General features: G+C 39.5%; 1 protein-coding gene across 1 annotated transcript in view; it reads left to right on the top strand.

The window, feature by feature from the left end:
* LOC126336317 (uncharacterized) overlaps positions 1-14,846 on the top strand; it is a 176,573-nt gene that overhangs the window by 45,573 nt on the left and 116,154 nt on the right. The window contains exons 3-4 of the mRNA XM_049999878.1: positions 3,753-3,887; positions 4,713-4,772. Coding sequence (XP_049855835.1) covers positions 3,753-3,887; positions 4,713-4,772 — 195 coding nt within the window. The remainder of the gene's footprint in view (positions 1-3,752; positions 3,888-4,712; positions 4,773-14,846) is intronic.

Here is a 14,846-nt window from a genome sequence, read left to right as displayed (position 1 = left end):
TCTGTTCAGTCCCTTCTTGACCCGTCTGGTGTGGCAGTTGAAGATAGCATAATGAAAGCGGAAGTTTTAAATTTTATGTTCAAGAAATTGTCCACATACGAGAATCATACAAACGTACTGTCATTTGACCGACGGACAGACTCCCATATGAACGACATAGTAATCAGCATCCCTGGTGTAGAGAAACAACTGAAAGATTTGGAAGCAAAAAAACACCAGGTCTGGATGGAATCCCAGTTCAGTTTTACAAAGAGTGCTCCACAGCTTTGCCCCTTACCTAGTTTGCACGTATCATGAATCTCTCACCCAGCACGAAGTCCCAAGCACCTGTAAAAAGCGCAGGTGACTCCAGTATATAAGAAGAGTAAAATAACGGACCTGCGAAATTACAGACTTATATCTCTAACTTTGGTTTGCTGCAGAATACTTCTGCAGCAAACATTCTGAGTTTGAATATGATAAACTTACTTAAGCCTTAGGAAACAGCATGGTTTAAAACACTTACTCGTATGAAACTCAACTTGCCCTTTTCTCACATGATATACTGCAACACTATTATGAAAAGGATAGTTGCTACTCACCATATAGTGCAGGTGCTGAGTCACAGGCAGACACAATGAAAAGACTGTCAGAAAATGAGCTTTTGGCCAACAAAGCCTTCATAGGATATATGGAGGAGGGGAAAAAAAATCCACACACACACACACACACACACACACACACACACACACACTCCTGTGCGTGCAAATGCAACTCACATACATAACCACAGTCTCTGGCTGCTGAGGCCCACTGCAAGTAGCTGCTTGTGATTGGAGACGCAACGGGTGGTGGAGGTAAGGAGGAGGCTGGTGCAGGGAGGGAGACGGTTAGCACGGTAGGGGTGGGGGATGGTAAAGTGCTGCTTATGGGAGCACACAGGAACGAGGTGGAGAGAGTGTAGAGCAGCTAGATGCAGTCGGGAGGTTTGAAGGAGGGGGGGGGGGGGGGTAGCGGAAAAGGAGAGAGGTAAAAAGACTGTGCTTTGTGGAACAGAGGACTGGCTAGGTAGTAGTGGAATGGGAACAGGGAAGAGACCAGATGGTAAGGACAAAGACTAACGAAAGTTGAAGCCAGGAGGGTTATGGTAATGTAGGATAAATTGCAGGGAGGGTTCACACCTGCACAATTCAGAAAAGCTGGGCTTGCTGGGAAGAAACCAGATGCCACAGGCTGTGAAGTGATGTTGAGATTCTGGAGGAATGTGGGTATGGTGTCCTCACCCTCGATGCAGATCATGAAGATGTCCTCAGTGAATCTGAACCCAGATGAGGGATTTGGAATTCTGGGTGTTTAGGAAGGATTCCTCTATACTGCAAACTGTGAGTGAAAGGCAACAGGCAGATTCCATATTTCTAGATTTCCAGAAATCATTTGACATGGTTCCCCACTGCAAGCTGTTCCCCAGGGAAGTGTGATAGGGCTGCAGTTCCTCTCTATATACAGAAATGATTTAGTAGACAGGGTGGGCAGTAATCTGTGGTTGTTTGCTGATGATGCTGTGATGTACTGCAGGGTGTCGAAGTTGAGTGACTGTAAGAAGATACAGGATGACTTAGATAAAATTTCTAGTTGCTGTGATGGATGACAGCTAGCTCTAAAAGTGAAAAAATGATTTCTAGTTGGTGTGATGGATGACAGCTAGCTCTAAAAGTGAAAAAATGTAAGTTAATGTGGATATGAGTGGGAAGAACACATATCTAATGTTTGGTTATAGTATTACTAGTGTCCTGCTTGAAGAGTCAAGTCGTTTCGAAATCTTGGCATAATGTTGCAAAGCAATATGAAATGAAATGAGCATGTGAGAACTGTGGTAGGCAAGATGAATGGTCAACTTCGGTTACTGGGAGAATTTTGGGAAGGAGTGGTTCACCTGTAAAGGAGATAGCATATAGGACACTGGTGCTACCTGTTCTTGAGTACTGCTCAAGTGTTTGGGATCTGTGCGAAGCCGGATTGGAGGAAGACATTGAAGCAATTCAGAGGCAGGCTGCTAGGTTCGAACAACACATAATTGTTACAGAGATGGTTTGGGAACTCAAATAGGAATCTCTGGAGGGACGAGGGTGTTCTTTTCGAGAAACAGTATTGAGAAAATTTAGAGAACTGGCATTTGAAGCTGACTGCTGAATGATTCTGCTGTTGCCAACATACATCGCGCATAACAACCACAAATATTTGAGAAATTAGGGCTCATACGAAGGTATGTAGACAATATTTTTCCTCTAAACGTATATGCAAGTGGAACAAGAAAGGGAATGACTAATAGTTGTACAGGGTACCCTTCGTGACGCACCATACTATCTATGTAGAGGTATCTATGTAGAGGTAGATGTAGATGTAGATGTATCTGCACCACCTGACATGACACCAGAATGGCAGCTGGTCTGGCATTGACTGGAGGCCAAGCCATCGATAAATGGGCTTTTCCAGCAGAACATTAGGCTTAGTGCCAGTTCCAAAGGAGTCAGACCCAGAGTGACCGGAGGCACAAGTGCCAGTGGTGGCGGTGGCAGTGCCAGAGTTGCTGGCTGTGAAGCAGTCAGCTGTGTTGGGGGCGGTGGAGAAATAGGTGTCTGCACAGTCACCCAACCTGACACCAGTGTGGCAGCAATTTCAGCCTCGGTGGTCAGAGACAGTGGTCTTGTGTGTGTTTGTGCTTGTGTGAATATGTGTGTATTTTCTACTTTAGAATGAGGCCATTTGGCTAAAAACTCATATGTGCAGCAGTCTTTTTTTGTGTGCCTGCCTGTGAATCAATGTCTCCTCTATAAGGTGAGTTCCAGCTTTTATAATATTGTTGTTATTCCAAATTACTATCATTGGACATATTTTGTAATTTGCTTAAGGATTTTGATTTTATTGACTGTGATATTCCAATGCAAAAGTTAAATAACATGGAATAAAACACAACAGGTTTGTGGTTTTCATCTAATCTGGATGACCGTAAGCTATGTGTATCAGTTATATCTCTTCCACAATTGCAATATCATCTGCACCATAAAACTGATTCTATACATGACAGACTATTCATTTGATGTAGGCATGCACAGTATATACCAATGATGATGATGGGCTAACAGCCAGAATACCAGTCTGGCGAATAAATATTTTCGAAGTGCAGTGTTCAATAGGATGTCTTTTATCAAGTACATTTTAGCTGGAGAGCAACGAACATAGGAAAATTTCTTAATTTTCCTTCTCAAATATTGTTTAATTTTCATGCAGACTTGAGTGTTGACTGAAAATTGTATCCACATAAGAGTCTGACAACCTTATCTGTTGTGGTTAATACATAAAATGGAAAATTGAAACTTGTTCCTTCATCTGATCTCTCCACATTTCTTCTTATGTCCATCATCTGTGCCTGACTTCCTTACTCTGTGCAATGTCTGGTTCTTATATCCTACTGCCCTTATAGTTCTACAGGAAAGATACCATACATTCTTCCACTAAAAGAAATAATTAAAGTCAAATTTATGTGAGCTGTGCCTCTTACTATTGTAGTGCAACGTAGACTGAAACTGCTTGAACACACAGAATATCTCACTATAAACCCAGTTCTAATGTAATTCATTTTTAAGCTTCACACCATTTGGGAATACTGTGAGCTGTGAATTAAGCATGTGAACATAAAAGCATTCTCTTAACATTAGTCTTGCCCTAAAACTAGAAGTTGATGAAGTAAAGTTATTTTGCTGTTTGATTTTCAGCGTTCATTTTTGAGTGACAGTTCCAGCGGCTCATCCATCTGTTTACAATCTCAAGGAGGACTCTGTCATCAGTTTTGTTGCACTGAGTCAGTTGAAAACTACAGAAAGACATTGTATGCTGAACTACAAGCATCAGTAAGTCTGATAAATGTTTTAATTTGTAAAAATGCAGTATTTGTTGCATAATGGTTTACTAAATAGAAAATAAAACAGATTAGTATGTAGCTTACAGATACTCTAGAATTTTGAAATACTTCTAAGAGAATGAAGTCAAACTCATTGGTAACTGGAGAATTCTGGTAGTAGATATCTTCTGCATTTCTTTAGTATTAGATGTAATAATTGAATAAAGATAATATGATTTTAATTGCAGTGATGTCAGTTAACCAACGTCGTTTGTTAGTTTTGTGTCCTTTTTTCCAGTTTTAATAATTTACAGTGAGTAAGATGTGATATCACAAAATATGAGCAAATAAAACCAAGTATCAGACTGATTCAAGATCAAACACAAATTTTCATTTGTGTTATGTGCTATGTTTACTGATCCCAATGAAGGCTTGTGTGGTATTTAATTGTTTGTACTCAACATCTGTTCCATGTTTTGCATCTCCATTTAATCCTGGATAATAATTATTTCTAACTATTTTGTTATCCTTTCAGTTGTTTATTTTTTCTTCTGACTTTCTCCTTCGTTCTCAGAGATGAAAGATTTTATTAGAATAGCTCAGAATTTCCCTTCCTTTTTGTATTTTATTTTATGAGTAAAAGAGTGCATTTTCTCCTACATTTTATCATGTAGATGACCACTTGTGGCATATGTTGCATTTTGATGATGTTTCATAGATTTTTTAAAAATAAATTATGATGAGAATCTTCAGACACAGCAATTTTAGAAGAATATAATATACTTGCTTACAGGATGCTTATTATTTTTAATACTGATGTGTGATGTTATTTTAGGGTGACCTCTGTCTGACGCACAAACAATTGGAGGAGCAGCTGAGGGAATGGCAAGAGAAGGTGAGCTAGAAATTTCTCACTACATATTTTGTTTGTTATGGCTGCATCAGTGTGAAAGTACAATTGAAATATCCCTTACTCTGCATAAAAATATTATAGTCATAAAGGAATGCAAGAAGAGTAATGTTTCAAGTGGATTCTCTTATTGTACTGTTTGCAGAATTCAAGAGAAGCTAACATATTATGGTATTAGAGATATTTTTGGTATCTGGTTTTCATTGTAGCTGGCTAACAGAATGCAGAGTGTCTGGGAAATTACATAATGAAACAGAATCACCAGAATAGGGAACAATCGGTACAGATTGTACAGATACCAATTAAAAATGTGTGCCAGACTGAAACTTGAACTCAGGACTTTTGCCTTTTGTGGGAAAGTGCTCTGCTGACTGAGCTACCTAAGCATGACTCACGACCCATCCTCACATATCTATTTCTGCCAGTGCCTTATGTCCTACCTTCCAAACTTCACAGAATTTCTTCTGTGAAATTCATTCTAGGAATATCATCCAGGCTGTGACTAAGCCATCCCTCCGCAATACCCTTTCTTCCAGGATTGCTAGTCCTCTGTAAGTCTTGCAGGAGAACTTCTGTGAAATTTGCGAGGTAGGAGATGAGGTACTGGCAGAATTAAATCTGTGAGGATGGATTGAGAGTTGTGCTTGAGCAGCTCAGTTGGTGGAGCACTTGCCTGCAAAAGACAAAGTTTGAATCTCGGTCTGGCACACAGTTTTAACCTGCCAGGAAGTTTGATATTGGGCCTGTTTTTATTCTTGTTGTCTACAAATGACCTTCAATAGTATATCCAAGAACCAGAAGTAGTGCTCTTTTTCTGATGAGACAAGTATTACAATCAAGCCTAATGGAGTAGCTTCAACACTAAAAAATATAAATAATATTTTCCTCAACATTTGTGAATGGTTTTCTGCAAATGGATGTCACTGAATTTAGATAAAATACAGTACATGCAGTTCAGTACTGCACAAGGCCTGAAAACACCATTAGCAGAATATGCTAAACTCCGAAAACTTTATTTTGCTAAGAACCTGAACTGGAAGTGACATGTAACAGGTCTTCTTAAATATCGTAAGTTGTGCAACTTTTGTGTCATAATTAATATCAAATTTTGGAGATGGAAATGGTCAAGCTGACTTACTATTCCTTTTTTTTCCCCCCACTGCATCATTTTTCTGGGGTAACTCATCATCGAGGGTAAAAGTGTTTATGGCTCAGAAGCATGGACTAAGGATAATACACATTGCTTGCTCTAAAATCTCTTGCAGGCAGCTCTTTAAACCTATCCCCTGTGCAAGCCACAACAGGAGTAACAAAACCCCCTTGCATATGTCATCAGCTGTACATAGGAGCCACAAAAAGAAGCACTCATCATGCCACTGAAGTCACAGTACTGATTTTCAGGTAGCCATCTGAGAAGGAAAGCTGTCCCTTGATGGGATAATGAATGCCACTACTTAACTGTAGAGGTGAGTGGCACTGTATAGATTCAGGAATAGGTGGAGATAATGGCATAAAATTTTGCATTGTGGGGACTGGAGCTAGTTTTGGTACCAGGTAAAGTACTGGAGCATGGAAAAATTTGGTAACATCCATCAGCTGTTGCATATAGTCAGTGAAGGTATTGGAGTCAGTCAGTAGGAGTCCAAGGAATAGAATCATGTGTAACATATGCCATATTGTACTATTGTGTCTTGTAAATTATACCTCAGAATGCAACTTAGACAATAAGCAATCATAATACAGATTCAGGAATAGCACAAGTGGAGATAATGGCATAAAATTTTGGTTTTGGGGACTGAAGCTAGTTTTGGCACCAGGTAAAGTACTAGAGCATGGAAAGATTTGGTAATATCCATCAGCTGTTCCATGCAGTCATTGAAGGTATTGGAGTCAGTCAGGAGGAGTCCAAGGAATAGAATCATGTGTAACATCTGCCATATTGTACTATTGTGTCTTGTAAATTATACCTCAGAATGCAACTTAGACAATAAGCAATCATAATACAGCTTTTTGTAGGTGACTATCTGCAACTGTTAGATAACTGAAAAAAGCACACTTGTGCCATCAACTTTACAACTGTGTGTTTACTCTCTACCAGTTTGTTATTACATTTATCTTCACCAGAGACGATGCAGATGATTATAATAATTGAAACCCCTGAGAATAAACATACAGTTGTGTAGCTGATAGCAGAAATAAGCTATTTTCAAAGTAAGGAATAATTTTTTTTATTTGTCTCCCTCTCACAATGTAGATCCTAGATTATCACCATCAGAAATTCATGTAGAAGACCGAGCGAGGTGGCGCAGTGGTTAGCACACTGGACTCGCATTTGGGAGGACGACAGTTCAATCCCGCATCTGGCCATCCTGATTTAGGTTTTCCGTAATTTCCCTAACCACACCAGGCAAATGCCGGGATAGTTCCTTCGAAAGGGCACGGCTGACATCCTTCCCCATCGTTCCCTAATCCGATGAGTACGATGACCTCGCTGTCTGGTCTCTCCCCCAAACAACCCAACCCAACCAACTCATGTAGAAGAAGAACTAGAATTCTCATGAAACTATTTAGAAGTGTTTCATTGTCCAGTTTCCATGTGGGAAGTACTGCTGTGTATGGTGTAGCCATTTAATTAGATAGGATACAAATGTAATGTTTAGTGAACTAAGCACGGAATTAAAAGAAGTCTCTCCAAACCTGTTTCATAAAATTAGGGCAATACTTCGTCTGTTGATTAATTTCAGTGTTGTGTTGGGGCACATACTTTGGTCTGTTTGACCAACAAAATTGTGTACCCCATGGAAACACTGTGAATAATGCTCCTTTTGTAACATTCTTTAACAACGGTTCCATAATACTGAAACTCATTTCAGTATTCATTATTTATTTATTTCATTTTTTTGTGTTCTCTTCTTCCTTCAGTGCTTGCTTTGAAGTTTGCTTAACATATGAATTTGAGACCTAGTTGGCTAGAGGACTGGTCTGATAAGACTTGTTTTATATTCTCTATGTACTATATGTGATTGAGGATATTTTAATGTTTCACATTGTGCTTTTAATTTGCCAGGACTTTGTTTGAGAGGAACAATTCTAAACTTTAAAATCTCATTGAGCATCCCAGGCTTCATCTTTTTCAAGAGACGGTCATGTGTGCTCCATGTGTGTCATTTGAAGTTCGCATTACGAAAGCAATAACCATCTTGCTGTGGCTCAACAGAAAGAATTGAGGTGTATACCAAGCTATTCTGCTGATATTTTTCAAAACATACATTTTTTACATAGTTTGCGCACAGTTACGTAGTGTAGAGTGTAACTAGATTTAGTAAAGATTTAGATTGTGAACTACTTTGAAGACATTATATTCTGATTTAAATTAGATGGTGTCTGATGTTTATGATCCAAATGCACAGTGTTGCCACAACAAGTATCTATCTCATTAAAAAAAAATTTAGAAAATCTGTAATGTAAAATGGTATTGGTCTATATTGTCCCTTAGCATGTCAAAATTTGTACTTAATTTTAATTAGGGTCAGAGCTATGTATTATTATTATTATTATATTTATTATTATTATTATTATTATTATTATTATTATTATTGTTTTTTTACATTGTTGATATTTTTCTTCCAGGCAACACATTCAGATTTATCACATTATACAGAAACCATTGAACTTGCAGCAATACTTTTTTTATAATTACGGGAACACCTCATTTTCCAGTGGATATTCCAGTGATGGATACTGCATTGTACTTACTATATTTAAACTTTGGAAAACGACTTTTTTTCTGCAATTTTGTCGATATTTAATTTAGCACAAGTATGAAGTTTATTTCTCTGTATCTTACAAAAATAACATAAAAAGTCTGTAATTCACATTTGGTAACCGAGCGAGGTGGCGCTGTGGTTAGCACACTGGACTCGCACTTGGGAGGACGACGGTTCAATCTCACGTCCGGCCATCCTGATTTATGTTTTCTGTGATTTCCCTAAATCGCTCCAGGAAAATGTCGGGATGGTTCCTTTGAAATGGCATGACCGACTTCCGTCCCCGTCCTTCCCTAATCCGATGAGACCGATGACCTTGCTGTTTGGTCTCGTCCCCCAAACAACCCAACCCCAGATTTGGTATAGATTTCTGTAGTGTCTCTAAGAATACAAAAATCATTTTTTAATTTTAAGTAGGGTAAGCGTTAAGATTTTTATTGAAGTAAGTGAAATTTTCGGATCTGGAGAAGCTATTTACTTGAGAATTGGCAGGCAGAGTGCTTTGTGGCAACACAGTAGGGGCTAACAATTCCTTAAGTAGCTTCTGCAGCAAGCCTGCTGTACCATACATAACAATAAGGGAGCAGTTGATGTATTGGTGCCAGAAGTGTGATAGGTGTCAAATGCCAACTAATTTAAATCAGACTTAAGAATGTTGACAGGGGTCTTCTAGATCAATCTCGTACCTAGCTTCAGAAATGAGCCTGCTGTGGCACCTGTAACCAAGGAAGCAATGTCTGATTTTTCCTTTTCCATTTTGACTATCTCTGAATCCTGTTAATTCAGATCAGCTTTTGCCTAATCAGTCGTGCTAGTGCATAATTCCCACAGAAAATGTTCAACAGTGATGTCCAACAAATCCATCATGTGCCATTTAGCCAAAGGATCATGTTAAGGAACTTGATGCAGCAGGCATTTCTGGTCTTATACAGAGGTAGAACAAATACTATCATAGATGCTGACGGACCCAGACATAGTGTTTTTAAAATGGTCCCTAATAGAATTTTATATTCTTACTGTAAATAGAAAATGTTGCTGTTTGCTTTTGAGACAAAGTTAGCATAAGATCTTTTGTTTTTCACCATTGTGTTATTTTATTTCGCCTACTGAGTTAGTTCCCCATATTTTATGCTAATGGTGAACTATTGTTAATCAAGAAGGAACTGTATCTGATGAAATATGAGGTGGAGAGAAGCTGCTCCGACACTCTTATTACCTTAGTATGCAGCAGATAAATTAGTGTAGATGATACAGAAGTCTATTTCTTATGAAACAGAAAATGGAGGTTGGTAACAGCATACATAAGGACTAAGCAAAATGATGCAGCAGAGAAATAAGTAGAAGCAGCATGCTAGGAAGAAAAGCTATTGCCCATGTAACACCCCCTCATGTATATTATGACTATTGCAGAACATAATGACTAACTGATAGGAAAAGTAACGTGAAGTAAATATAACATGAAGTAACAAACAAGAAGTTGTGGGCAGTGAAGACAAGCATTCATGTCACCTTCTTCCAGTCTCAAACTAAGGACAAGGAAGTCCCAAATCACCTTTGTATCCAACATTGCCCTTTGACACACACCTAGCTCCACTGAGAAACAGACTTATCAGATTACAGAGCTTTTGGAGTATATTACGTGTCCTATATTTTAACAGCCTGTGTTTTATAAGCCGGTAGTGAAGCCTTTGGCTGTCTATGGGAATCCCATCATTTTTTTGCAATAATGAGGCTGCTTTAAGACACTGATTAAACTTTTATGTGACATCAGAGCTTCTTGTTAATTGAATTGGATTGTAATGTGTTTCACAATGCCTTGCCCATTCTGTAAATTACACTAACAACCAGCCAATATTTTGTATAAAATTGACAGAATGGCTACCCACAGTTACCTTCAGGTGGTAAAATTTCAGTACTGCTGATGCACAGATTTAAAAACAAAGACACTAACTGATTCCAAATATCCAGATCACCAACTAAATGGATTGCTCAAAGGAAAAATAAATTTACACTGTATGACTAAAATTGTTGGTTTTGTTCAATAGTTATTACAGTGTACAGTGCACTGCACATTTCTTTATCATTATAAAATCAATCTGCAGTGAATGTCTTAAAAGACAAAACTTTCCAGTGACCAATGAATACAGTACATGCTTTGTTGTACACACAATACACGCAATGTTCTGTTTGTGGTGCTCGTCATTCAGGGTGGACTGCATCAGTCTGTGTCATGCCCTTAACATTTACATTGATTTGTCTCTATATATTCCATTTTCTGTCTCTTTTGTTTTATTTTGTGCTTAAGTTTTCTAAAAGGAAACAAATTGTCTTATCGTTGGCAGACAAAATAAAATTCCTCAAGCAATTAGACAGAGGCATGAGTAGCAAGCAGATAGCTGAGATGATGCATGGGAACATCAGAAATTTTGGGCAAAAACAAGTCCTCAGTTCTCAATTTTGTGTCGGTCTCTGGGAATGAAGATGGGAGTTCGTTGAGAAAAGTGATGAAAACAACAGAAAACAGAGAGGTTGAAGAGGCTGTATTCAAGTGACTTTTGCAGCAGCAAGCACTGGAAAACCCTCTTTGAAGGCCAGTTGTTTGTGGAAAAGCAAAACTTTTAGCCAAGAAAATCAACAGATTGTTTTCATTTAAAGCAAATGGTGACTGGAATTTCAAGGCAAGGCATGGTTTTCATGAGTTGGATTTAAGTGGAGTCAGCTGCCAGAGGCTGTGGTCATATGTGTGAGTTGCGTTCGCGCGCGCGCGCGCGCGTGTGTGTGTGCGCGTGTGTGTGTGCGCGTGTGTGTGTGCGCGTGTGTGTGCGTTTATTTTTGATAACTTTCGAACAGTCTTTTTGTTGTGCGTTTCTGCGACTCAGCATCTTCGCTATATGATGAGTAGCAATTTTTTCATTTCATTATATTGTTGGCCTGGTTTCATGATTGATCCAACTATCCAGATATTTGGGAGCGGGGGGGAGACTGGAAGATAAGGCGTGAGAGATTTGTTTCTGTACGAGGTTGGGTAGATAATTACGGTCAGTGAATGCTTCAGTGAGACCCTCAGTATATTTTGAGAGGAACTGCTCATTGCTCCAGATGCGACGACCATGGGTGGCTAGGCTGTACGGAAGGGACTTCTTGGTATGGAATGGGTGGCAGCTGTCGAAGTGGAGGTATTGCCGGTGGTTAGAAGGTTTGATATGGACGGAGGTACTGATGTAGCCGTCTTTGAGGTGGAGGTCAACATCTAGGAATGTGGCTTGTTGGGTTGAGTAGGACCAGGTGAAGCAAATGGTGGAGAAGTTGTTGAGGTTCTGGAGGTAAATGGATAGTGTGTTCTCACCTTCAATGCATATAGAAAAGATGTCATCGGTGAAACTGAACCAGGTCAGGGGTTTAGAATTCTGGGTTTATAGAAAGGATTCCTCTAGATGGTCTGTGAATAGGTTGGCATAGGATGGTGCCATGCTGGTGCCCATAGCCATACCCTGGACTAGTTTCTAGGAAATGCCTTCAAAGGAGAAGTAATTGTGAGTGAAGATATAGTTGGTCATGGTGACTAGGAAGGAAGTTGTTGGTTTGGTATTCATCTGGCATTGGAAAAGGTAGTGTTCAATAGCGGTAAGACCATGGGCATTAGGGATGTTAGTGTATAGGAAGTGGCATCAATATTGACTAGCAGGGCACAGTATGGTAAAGGGACAGGAGCTGTGTAGAGTTGGCGGAGGAAATGATTAGTATCTTTTATGTAGGAGGGTAGGTTCCAGGTAATATGTTGAAGGTGTTGGTCTACGAGAGGGGAGATTCTCTCAGTGGGGGTACAGTAGCTGGCCACAATGGAACATCCAGGGTGATAAGGTATATGGACTTCGGGAAGCATGGAGAAGGTAGGAGTTTGGGGAGTGGTAGGGATGAGCAGGGAGACGGATTCTGAGGAGAAGTTCTGGGATGGGCCTAAGGATTTGAGTAGTGACTGGAGATCCTTATAGATTACTGGAATGGGTCACTGTGGCAAAGTTTATAGGTGGAAGCATCTGACAGCTGGCGAAGTGCTTCCGCCAGGTAATCCTTGTGGTTCATAACACCAGCGGTGGAGCCGCTACGAACAAATCCTGGGTACGACTATGGGCACTCGCATGGAACCGTCCTATGCCAACCTATTCGTAGGCCATCTAGAGGAATCCTTCCTAAAAACCCAGAATCCTAAAACTCCTCACCTGGTTCAGATTCATTGATGACATCTTTGCTATCTGGATCGAAGCTAAGGACGCCATAATCCACATTCTTCCAGAACCTCAACAACTTCTCCCCAATTTGCTTCACCTAGTCCTACTCAAACCATCAAGCCATCTTCCTAGATGTTGACCTCCACCTCAAAGATGGTTACATCAATACCTCCATCCATATCAGACCTACTGCCAATACCTCCATTTCGACATTGCCACCTGTTCCATATTAAGAAATCCTTCCACACAGTGTAGCCACCCGTAGTCATCGTATCTGCAGTGGCAAACAGACCCTCTTGAAATATATTGAAGATCTCACTGAAGCCTTCACTGACCATAATTATCCTCCCAACCATGTACAAAATTATATCTTCCATGCCTTATATTTCCAGTCTGCCACCACCTCCCCAAGTCCCATCGTCCGGCCACAGAGGAGCATTCTCCTCATAACTCAGTACCACTCAGCACTGGAACAACTGAATTATATTCTCTTCCATGGTTTTGATTACCTCTTGTCGTGCCCTGGAATGAGAAATATCCTGCCCACTATCCTTCCCCACCCCTCCCACAAAGGTATTCCGTCATCCATGAACCCTATTTGTTGCATAACACTGCCTTGGAGCACGATTGAACCTGCTTTTATGTGTGAAGTTCCTCTTTGTTAAGAGCAATAAGCTGCATTCTGTCCAATGACAAAGCTGTTCCAATATCACATACATTCATAATCTGTTCATTAGGCGATAGTGCTGAACAGTTTCAAATATCTTTGGAAAACAAGGATCACACCATCACCACCACTACCACCACCACCACCAACAACAACAACAACAACAACAACTGGACACCAGTATCATCTGACTTTTGTGTCTTTTGAATGAACAGAGCGAGCTGGATTTCACAAGATTGTTGTTTGCAGAATTTGTGTTCATTCCTGTATATTTATGATTTCCAGAGATTCCTATCAATTTATGGTCCCAGAAATGTCATAGTATGAGAGCATAAATTGTGTTCCAAATCCTACAACACATTCACATCAGTGAGGTAGGCCTATAGTTTTGTGCATCTCTTTGATGGCTCTTTTTGAAAATTGGAGTGTCCGGCTATTTTTCCAATCACTTGGAACACATCATCCCAATGGCATCCCACAGTAGACTGCTGACAGAAGACGAATAACTTCTTTAATATACTCTATGTGGAATCGTTTAGGTATCCCATCAGATATGGCTACACTGTCTCTCTGTTGAGTAATTTTATGTTCACCCAAGAATTTCTGTTATTGTTATAAACTCAAATTTACACTACAACAACTTGAGATATACTTACTTTCACACTCAGTTATCTCAATATGATCACTACAAAAAACTGTCACAAACTCATACTGTCATGTAGCACTATCTTGTGCTGACTGTTGCTTTGAATGCTGTAAATGACTGCTACAGTGTGCTTCATTCATAGAAGTACCTAAGTGTACAACTAGATTTCTCTCTGTTTCAATAGTATCAGTTGTTTTGTGTGGAAGGCACTGGTACTTCAAAACAAAATGATTAAAATGGTGTCTTGAGGCAGAAACCACTGGTGCTCAAAGGGTTAAGACAAATGTGAGGATGGTTCCTTTGAAAAGACATGGTCAAGTTCCTTTCCCATTCTTTCCTAATCCAAGCTTATGCTCCATCTCTATTGATCTCTTCGTCACCAAGACTGTAAACCCTTTTCTTCTTCTTCTTCTTCTTCTTCGTTAAAGTGTATGTGTTTTGTTGAACTTGTACTCCAGAATTTTCATAATTTTGTATCAGGCTTTTAGGTGTTATGGATTTGAGGATATATTTCTGTAAATTCTGAACCACAAATTGTCATTAGGAATCCATGCGAGTTGAAGTAACATTGTTCATAAACTTCATTATTTTTGAAAAGAAAAAGCTTTTTTATTGCTTTTTAAATATTGTCAGAAATTGACTACTAGCTATGGAAGGTACCATTGCAGTATGAGCTGCACAGGAGACAGACAGGCTGACTGGCAGACAGAATTGGACCAGTGTAGAAATGAAATACTTTTCCTTGCTTTT

This window comes from Schistocerca gregaria, chromosome 2 (genome assembly GCF_023897955.1).
Source record: "Schistocerca gregaria isolate iqSchGreg1 chromosome 2, iqSchGreg1.2, whole genome shotgun sequence".
NCBI lineage: Eukaryota > Metazoa > Arthropoda > Insecta > Orthoptera > Acrididae > Schistocerca > Schistocerca gregaria.
Note: the sequence above shows the minus strand (reverse complement) of the source record. Positions and strands in the feature narration are given on the sequence as shown.